This window comes from Morone saxatilis, unplaced genomic scaffold (assembly GCF_004916995.1).
Source record: "Morone saxatilis isolate NCDOM2014 unplaced genomic scaffold, NCSU_SB_2.0 Contig7, whole genome shotgun sequence".
NCBI lineage: Eukaryota > Metazoa > Chordata > Actinopteri > Moronidae > Morone > Morone saxatilis.
Genome location: NW_023340246.1, coordinates 4,802,047 through 4,812,289, shown reverse-complemented (window position 1 = coordinate 4,812,289; position 10,243 = coordinate 4,802,047). Strand labels below are relative to the sequence as shown.

The 10,243-nt window shown below is 36.8% G+C and overlaps 1 protein-coding gene across 1 annotated transcript in view; it reads right to left on the bottom strand.

Annotated features, from left to right (window-relative positions):
* Positions 1 to 4,076: 4,076 nt before the first annotated feature.
* The window catches only part of LOC118340942 (alpha-1-antitrypsin-like), a 12,508-nt gene continuing 6,341 nt past the window's right edge, over positions 4,077 to 10,243 (bottom strand). Inside the window, 5 exon segments of the mRNA XM_035679108.1 lie at positions 4,077 to 4,573; positions 4,776 to 4,923; positions 5,370 to 5,640; positions 5,767 to 6,169; positions 6,172 to 6,282. Coding sequence (XP_035535001.1) covers positions 4,382 to 4,573; positions 4,776 to 4,923; positions 5,370 to 5,640; positions 5,767 to 6,169; positions 6,172 to 6,282 — 1,125 coding nt within the window. The 3' untranslated portion in view covers positions 4,077 to 4,381.

Genomic DNA, 10,243 nt, shown 5'->3' with positions numbered 1-10,243 from the left:
TTATTTAGTTTGAGTACACTTGTACAGGTGAGATCAAACTTAATTCACAGTTGAAGAAATAGCAATACTGAGATGTAAATTCATCACTGGCCCTCCTAAAAATTAAATGGGGTGCTGTTTGATAAAGTAACATGAGGGTATAAAGCTGTTCCACTAAGTCACACTTAAAAAGTTGAGCACATGAAAGTGCAGGAGGTCACGGTTTACCCTGAAATGAGGCTCATATTTAGATATTTCTTTATGTGGTCAAATGAATACTGGAGAAGATATAGCAAAAATTCATAATCCTTAAAACTTATTTTTAACTATATGCAGAACAGCGGTAGCATTTATCAGTTTCTGGCCACCGGATGAACTCTTATTTTAGCTTTTGTTAAGTCTCCACTAACTCCTGAGAAGAATATCTGTCTCTTTAGCTGCTAAATGCTCCTCTATGTTTAGCAGCTAGTCACTGACTTTAGTGCTAGGCAGGTATAGCAGAGGGCTTAATCAGAGCTTTCTTTTCTAAAAACAGCTGCCAACTGGAAATGACTCAGTGAACTAAAACAGTAAAATTTGCAGGTCATAAAACCAAAACAACGAGCTGAAAGACACCAAAATGATCAGTCAAGCTAAGGGGAATTGCAGACTAAGTATGTGTTCATGACTTTGAGTGACCCTTTTCAAGTAAATGTAGTCATTTGAATATCGTTAAGATATAAATATTGATTATAGGAGCTTTAGTGGTTGTAAGGATGTCCAGTTAATAAACTGCTTCTGTGTGTAAACTTTAGTTTACAATCAAATAAAAAAAGTAAACGTTCTTATTGTAATCATAAGTGTGATCACACAGTGAAACAGCTGATATGTGTACACAGAATAGTTTCAAGTGTTTCCTCTTGCAGTTTGCAGCAGTACCTGTTCTGAATGTCATGCGTGTGTTGAACACTGGAATATAAAATGTGTGTTGACAAAAACCTGAGAACACCTGCTCGTCTCATCAGTTCATTTTTGTATGTATATTATGTCTTTTCCCTACCCTCGTCTGTCAGTCAGTGTCACTGCAGTGAGCTGCCGCGTCTCCTCCTGTCGCATCTGACGGCAGACTAAAATAACTGGCATTAGGACTCACACACCCTCAACTTGATGCGGTATGCATTATAGATGCCCACTTCACAATGTGTCACATCAGGTCTTGATTTGCATGCGTGTCACGTATTTGATCTTCTTCAAGCAGCAGTAATAACCAAAGCAGAGAGATCTGAGAGATTTTCACTAGTAGAAGAGAGAGAGTCGTGGAGCTCGACACTAATGAACATGTCTTTGTGCCAGGACTCAAAAATTATGTTGGGTTTGTGAGTGAGGGGGGGCATACTACACTGCAGACATTACCTATAATTGAGCGGCAAGAGATACTTTGCTATAAGAATTATAAGTTTCATTTGCAGTATTTCACATGTAGCTCCAAACTAGAGAACATTTAAATATGCAAATTATTTAACATGCAGCGCTAATGACTCTGAACATCTGCACCTTTGTAAATACACACAAGCCATCTGTTTACTCCCAACACATTCTCACTCCCAACTCGTCAAACACTACCGCTTGGTCAGTAGAGCTACACTAAAAAATATTTTAGGTAAAGATCCTGAGTAAGTTACGTAAGTTAACTAATTATGTACATTATTTAAAAGAGGTCAACTTTTACTTTAAGCTTCAAACAAGACACAAACAGCGGTCTCATGGATGAAAGTATTTTGCTTGCTCCACCCTACTTCCTCCATATGCAGAATTTTTGGCTTTCGCGACCATAATTGAAGCTTTAAGCTGAAGCCCTGCTAAAGCCACTAACTAAGCAGCAGTATTTGACAAGTTGAGGCTGTTACACCATAGCAATAATACTGGCCACTTTATGTTGTAGCATCCTGGGAGGTGCAGTGCAGGATAGCCTCCCAGCATGCACTAGGGCTTTTGTTTTACCAATTGTGTTCTACTAGGGGTGCTTTTCCTTATGCTAACGTGTCATAATATTTGATTCCGTAGCATCATTGATGCTGATAAGTGAACACAGTACAGACCCCCTTTTTTAAGAACAATTTCAAAAGCTTCTACTCATTTAGATGTGTAAATTGTTTAACATAGCTGATTATTAGTAGTATTATTACTGTTCCTTTTAGTCATCTAATTTATATACGGATCAGTGTTATTTGTTATGATTACTTTTATTAACTTGCATTATTGTTATCTGACCAATAATACACCACCTAGCTGCGTGAGAATGTGTGTATGACAATAAAAATAAAAAACAAACAATAAACAAAATGCTGCTTTGTGTTATGCCACAACACTTTAAATTAAATTAAGAAGAAACTGAAAGATGGCAGAGGGGGCACACTTCCAGGGAGGAGAGAGGACACGAGGAACCTTAAGTTAGGGTAATGAAAAGCACCCCAGGTTTCTGCTGCTTCCAAACTATCTGCTATTATACAGTTAGCTGTTCTGTCTAACTGTTGTTAAATTATGAGTGATGCTGTGTGCATGACTGGTGCTGATCATTTTATTGATGGTTTAGTGCAGTGTTTCTCAAACCTTTTATGTCGCATACCACCTCAGAAAATGCTAGACTCTCCAGGTGCCACCAGTAACACAGCCAGACCCTATTCAGCTACAGATGGTTCACGCATGAGGCAGGTTTATTCAAGAACCAGAGCTAGTTTGGTGTAAAAGGGGTCCTCCTTATCCATACTTCTCTCCCTCATAGTTCAAATTTGGAGCCACGATTGCAGTGTTTTTGAACCATTCATTTTACCTCTGCTTACTATTTTGCTTTCACATTTTAGCTGATTATACACTAATGAAAACTAAAAATCTATGAATATTATATTCCATTTCTGCCAAAGGATCCTCCATACTGGACCTTTAAGGTATTGAAATTTGATTCTTGTTGTCATTTTTAGGTCACAGAGTAGAAGCAAATACAAAATTACTGCAAAGAGGTGAAATTCTGTGTGTGTATATAGTATTGTAAGTATTCAGCTGCATTGCCATGCCAAGAAAATGTAACTGTAATAAATCACAGAACTCAAGCAAGTCTCTGAACTCTGCTAACTGATTTTCATTCTACACATACGTGAACAAGCATGTACATAGTAAAAACAGAGAATATGTGCAAAATCTGATTTTTATATCCAAAAATGTAAAAATTAAAAGCTGACTCACAAAAATATATTTTAAAAAAATTATAGTATTTATATTTTGTGTCATAAAGCAAAAACGTATTACTTTATTAATACTGCATGGTACTTAAAACTTTTATATGGGATGTGTAACAGCAGTCGGCTCAAAAATGACCATGCAGACCAGTTCATGTACAGCAGACAGATTGGAAGTGTTTGGACACTGCCCACTCAGTTCTCTGATTCAGACATTTCTTACTCATGTTCTTCATAGAAGTCACTGTGTGTGGGTGGGTGCTGACAGGGCAGACAAAGTGTATTTGTACTGATTGTGTAAACAATCCTGCAGCAACTCCTCTGTTGACAGGTAAAAGGGCAAGGGGTCGTGTGAGGCCAATGGCCATCAGGTTAAACATCCTCTCGTTGTTGTATCATCAGTCACCTAAAACTTAACTGTTACACAGCCAGGGATTTAGCCACTGGATGATACAGAGTATTTTCATCCAGCTGACCGGTATGACAGGATTTGTAATAAAAATCACAACTCATTTATTATTTCTGATCAGATATAGGCATGGCATTAGTCAGGTAACACAATTGTTTGAGACAACAATAGCCCACCAATGACAATATGTGGAATAATGTAATATTATTTAATCACATTTAAATATGTTTCATCTATTTGATGTTACATTGTTGTCAATGAATAGAAAAATTAAATCACTAAATCACTATTCTCAGGGCACCCCTTTCAAAGTAAAAGACAAACGTTCACATGCTTACATGCAGAACCCCTCAAACTGCTTCTCATTAGGGCAGTGATAATGATTATTTTCATTATAGATTATTTATTTAAATTTACATTTTTGTAAATTAGTAAATTAGTAAAAGCAGCAAATTCCTCCATTTTAGAGCCCAAAACAATAAAATGTGGGCATTTTGTGCTTGAAAAATTATTAATTAATTTAGAGATTAAAAACATTTCTGTCAATTAATCGATCTGTGGAAGCAGTGAATCCACTAATCGTTGCAGCTCTCCTTTTCATTAACATCAACAAAATGTTCTTTAATGATAATTTCTTACATTCTGAGAGACATAAAAACTCCCATGCAAAGACAGATACAAGCATACTTCTTGCTACCATCAGTTTGATGGCTAAAGAGGCAGTGATTCTGATCAGTGATGACACCTGTGATGGTGATGCTTATTTTCCTAGCATGTCCCTTTACATGGCTGTGGGGTTATTGATCTTGCCCATAAAGAGGATGCTCCCAGTGGAGTTTTCCATGATGAAAACCAAGAATGGTCTGTCTATTCTGATAGACGGTGGCATCATAAGGAAGATCACTTCGATGATGCTGGTGGCTGCTGCCTCTGTTCCCATCTCAGTGATATTCAGCACAGCTTTGTGAGATGCCTGTGGAGGAAAAAGGAGGAAGCAGTCAGACTCTAGTTTGAAACTCAGCACAGGTCTAGGAAAAATTTAGAGGCTATGGGTTATTTTTCAGCATCCTCTGGAGGTATATGTCACTATTCTGCAAGATGTCCCTGAACTACTGCTCATGCAGTGGAGTAAGCATATTCCCATGTTATTCATGAGAAATGTTTGCGTCTCCTACCTTTGAGACTTTGAGCTTAACCTCCTCAGATATCCCAGAGAAATCAGCATTGTCTGCAAAAGCGTTGGTTATGCCCAGTTCTTTTAGCATGCTGTCCAGGGAAGCCTCAGTAGAGATGGAAAATTTTGGCAGGAACAGATCCACATAACTGAAAGATACAGCACATCACTAGGGTCAGAATTATTGAAATATACAGTAATATTACACCTTAATCTAACTAATTCTAATTAAAGGACCAGTGTGTATAGTGCCATTATTATAGTGCCTTATTCTAAGGTAATGAAAACTGTTCCTATATTCAGGTGAATATACACTAATAAAAACATGCCTATGAATATTATATTCCATTTTTGCCAATAGATCCTCCCAAGTGTTACACACTGGACCTTTAAGTTTAACGGTGCTAATCATGAACAGATTACATGTTTTAAGTAAATCAAATACACCTAATCTAGTCAACATTTTCAGTGATTACTGTATGTCACCTCTCCAGATCCCAACATACGGCAAGGCAATCTCGAATAACTACATTGTTTTCTCTATCTATGACACAACCAAAGAAGAGGATTAAAAAATAAATTAGATTCCTCTTACCTCATCCGGACTGAATTTTGCCAGTGCCTGAGGTAGTCCTTGTTGATGTAGCCCTCCACCTCCGCCATCCGGCCTTCATCAGGCAGGACGATCATCATGGAGGTGCTGCCATTGTAGGGCAGCATGATGGCAGTGGTGTGGTTGTCAGAATCCTCATAGAAGCTGTAGTAACCCGTCCTCATCATCATGTCCACCTGAACTTTGGTGGTCTTGTCCACATGGAAGTCTGCCTTATTTGTCATGTCAAGGCTGAATGGTGACTTCCACTGTCCTGCATGAGGCAGTGGAGGAGAAGATGATTTTAGATATTGAAGTATGCTCTACTATCATCATACTTTATGTTTACATAATTAAAACGGTTTTATTTTAAAGGTGGTGAGTTGAACTTCATTCTTACCTCTGAAGTTAACGTAGTTAATCAGTAACATGGCCATTTCAGGGTCCAGGTCCTTCACCATATCTTTGATCTTATCCTGGGTTTTATTAGCAATGAACGAATTAATCTCAGCTGCAGCCTCAGCTGGTTTGGTAAAGTCAACATTGAAGATTTCACCAGAGTAGTAGTGCCTGACATCGTTCAGGAACTTCTCCACAGGGTTGAAGCCAGAGCGCAGGGCCACACCATTACCAACATCTAACTGCTGGTTCTCCTGGCTGTGTCCATGCATGTCGAAAAGATGTTTGTACGCATCATTAACCTGAGACTGGTTTGTGTTGCTGTAGCCCAAGCTGGAGAACAGCTGGCTGTGGGTTTCACCACGGGCTCCTGTAGACAGCATGGACAGGGCAGGGCAGGCTGGAGAATGCCCAGCGGTGAGTTAAGAAGGATGTTTTCCAGCGCACAAGTCTTGCCGCATTTCCAGACTTTTGTGTAAAGGGCAAAGGCAAAAGTCAGCAATTGGCGAGGAGACAGCTGGTGGCAGCATCATTAATTCCTATTCATCGCGTGTGTTCAGCTTGCCGATGGTCGTGGGTGTGGTGGTGGTTGCCCAGGCTGGCAGGGTCAGTAGCCAGTGTTTGCCAGTTGCCACAACTAGTTAAAGATCCCCAGAGGAGGTTAGTGGGGCTCAACCGCAGTAGGTTGTAGTAGTATTAGTTAATATAGACCCTTTGTGTGGACAGTAGCTAATGGCTAAATACCTTTTAATTAAGCAGGACACATTGATATGGTAGTTTAGTAGCTAAGCTTCTACACAGCTCTACACTTCCAAATTATTACATATTGTCACAATGTCTTCGCTTTCAAAATAGAATATTTATCATTTCATTTAAGTATAATATATCTAAAGATTAAAGTTATACAAAAGAATATTTCCATATTTCAAACCAAGTACCATGCTTACCTTTAATGTCGTCTTTGCTGCAGACTGTTTGACAGAAATGTGCCCATTATATACAGGAGCTCTGAGTCAGCTGCCAGTTCAGTCAAAAATTAACAAAACCAGCCCCAGTTCTCTGTCCTTAGATATTTGGCCGGACTATCTTTACTGATGCAACACGAATCACTCAGTACAACCTAGGTAAAGAACCACTGGTGAGGTGAATGGGCTGTTCATTCTTTCATTAAAATGTTAAGTTTTTCATTAGTTTCTGTCATATATATCAAGTTACAATTTCGGATGTCGGTATGACAACACGTCCGAAGTGTCACATTATGAGTAAATGTATGTAAAAGTAATCCCTGTTAGCAAGAAGCTCAGACTGCTCATTCAGACTGCTTTCCAACGTCTTTTCTACGTTACAGTAATAGTGCTCAACCCAGCCGCCTTCTTGCTCTTAAGTAAAGGATGAATGATCAGTTAGCAAGAAAGGGGAATTTAAATACAATTTTTATTTAATTTAATCTGATAAATTGATAGCACTCAACGATTCTACCAAATGTTATAAATCGACCTCTGCATATAAAATTAACAGGGCAAAACATTAATGAAAAAGTAGCTACAGCAAAACAAAAAGAACAACCACCTCATTCTTAATTTCATCTAGCGGTATTAAACCTACCGGTCTCTTGGACTAATGGTAACGTAACATTGCACAAGGCTCTACACTATCACTATAATTCATGACACAATGAGTTCATAATTTTTTTCTCAATACATTAAATAAATGGGGACACCTTCTTTTACTATTTCTGTTTTCAATTTCAAATATTTGGAGGTGTTCATCCATTTCTTGACACATTAACCAAAATAGTATAATAAAGCTATAGATGCAGATTTAAAAATATAGGATACACTCCTTTCCTCCTTTTAGTCTGGACTTTCAGTTATTAAGATGAACGTATTGCCTTATATTAATTTTATCAGCCCAGTGATAGCTCTAGCACCACTGGGTGGCTACTGGAAGAAGTTGTATTCTGTTATTAGTTTTTTGTGGATCAAGAAAAAATCCAGAATTATAGTTTCTACTCCGCAAAGACATAAATTGAGGAAAGAGGTTGCTTAATTTTGAATGGTACTCACGGTGTTTCATTCCACATCCACTTACCACCTGGTTGAATTCAGAGACTCGTGCATCATGGCGCTCCATTGAAGAACAATGCACATATCGACATAATCTACCAACATACCGTGTAAATTCGTGAAATAGGACTTTGGGACAATTATATCGTACCTTTTCAGTGTGTGGCATAAAGTCCAGCAATGTGCAACACATTTTTTGTCAATCTGTCAATCTCCTATTTTCTAAAACTATTCTCTTTTGATAGATAAGATGCCAATTTTTTTTCTTTCTTTCTTTCCACAGTGGGGTGACAAAGGTGTTCATACTCTTCAAGACATCATAGGGCAACAAGATCTCAATGAATTCCAAGATTTAAAAAAGGTCCTATAACCTCCCGGGCACTTCTTTCTTTTTTTATCTACACTTGCGTGAAGCAATGCATGCTCAAGGAGTCCCATGTCATATTGAATTGGAAACTCACCCCAGTCATTTAAACCTCGGCACCAAAGGTAAACATAATAACATTGTCTCTGACCTCCATACATTTATAACTGAGGCTTCATATAGACCATTGTCACTTAACAGACTCTGGAAGAGAGATATTAGTACTTGTCAGTTCTGGATTGGCAACTATATGGTCAAATAAATCCCAGGGATTAAATCCCCATTGTTAAAATTCGTCATTTTTGCAGACAATACAAATTTAATTTGCTCTGGGAAAAATTTAAAGGAATTTTTGTATGCTATTGAAAGGGAGCTGGAAATTCTCAAAAACTTGATTTGGAGGGGATACTTAAAAAAAATCTGTGATGTTGAAACTGAAAAAGTTTTTAAAATGTAAACAACATATTGACTATATTAAAGAAAACATTTCAAAGTCGGTAGCAATCCTGGAAAAATCTAGGGATACAATTAATTATACAGCCTTTTATAGAAATTATTGCTCACTCATACCTAATTACATATCTTGCTGTGTGGATTTGTGGTTTTGACCTTTAAACAACTATAAATTGTAGTCTTACTACAAAAACCATATGTATTATCAATAAGCTTGATAACAGTAAACACACTAATTCACTGTTTATAAAATCCCATGTATAAAATTGCATGATTTGTTATATTATAAAATAATGCAAATAATGTTCAGAGCTCAATCAAAGTCACTGCCAGACTGTTATCAATAAAATATTTCAAATATGATTTAAGAGACGTTTGTAAGTTTACAGTACAAAAAGCTAAAGAAAATGGGGATTAAAAGGAGATATATTTCTATTGTTGAGATTAAATTATGCAACAATGGGCCTCATGCAAGAACTACTTGTACAAACATATTTGTTCTTAAATATGCTTGTAAAAATTTTGTCTTAGGCACAAATAAAATTTATGAGTGGTCCATACCACTCATATAGCCATGTGCAATTAGTCTGCTGTTATCCAAACACACGTTTTTCACTAAAGGAATGTATATTGCATTACTATTCAGCAATTTTTTTTTCCTTTTTAAATTAAACTTTATAATTACGTCTGAAATGGCGTACTTGTACAAGCCTACGATACAAAAAAAGTAAGAAAAAGTTAAGATAAGAACAAGAAAATGTTCTTACATGAGAAATATAAGAATGTGTAACTCAGTTTTGGTTATAAAAAAAAAAATCTACTTTTGAGGGTTAAATGTTTGTTTTCCTCACCATTTTTTATTTCTGGAGGTAGCTTAAATTGATAATGTAGAAAAGCATATCTAAGCTTTTTGCTTCTGCCTGTGTCTTTTTAGTCAATTCTTAATGCATAGATTGTTAGCTATGCTTAAACTGTCTATTGTACAATATATTGTATACTGTTTATACGTATTGTATTATTGTGTCAGATGACTAAATACTACCGTTGGAGGGAAAGAGGCTCATTCAAAACTGTAATTTTAAATAATTTTGACTACAACAAACAATTGGTTCTTTTTTTAGCATTAATAGGTATTGTAGATCATTTAGATCCTAGTTGATAAATGGATCAGTGAACTCAAGATCTGATTGAAAGATTAATATAACATAAAATGCCAGTTGTTCATGAAAAGTCTTTATTTCACTTCATATTGAACGATGTTGAGACAGCAATAGCACGATAACACCTTAGCTCAATGTATGAGCAGATCCTTGAAGTTACATATCTACTAATGTTTCAGTCATATACAACAGTCAGCTGGATACAATATATAGTAATGTATTTGGACATTTATACACCCAGCCACGTTCTGACAGATGGTAATAATTGTGTGTGTTTCTGTTACTTTATGAAAGCTCTGTTGTCTTTTTTATCACACTATCCTCTGTTCACCATTTCCCACAATGCTCTTAATATCACTGTGACCTCTACGTAGGGCTTTCAGATACTGAGGTCAAAATAATAATACGTTCATTTCCCTAGCATCTTTACATGGC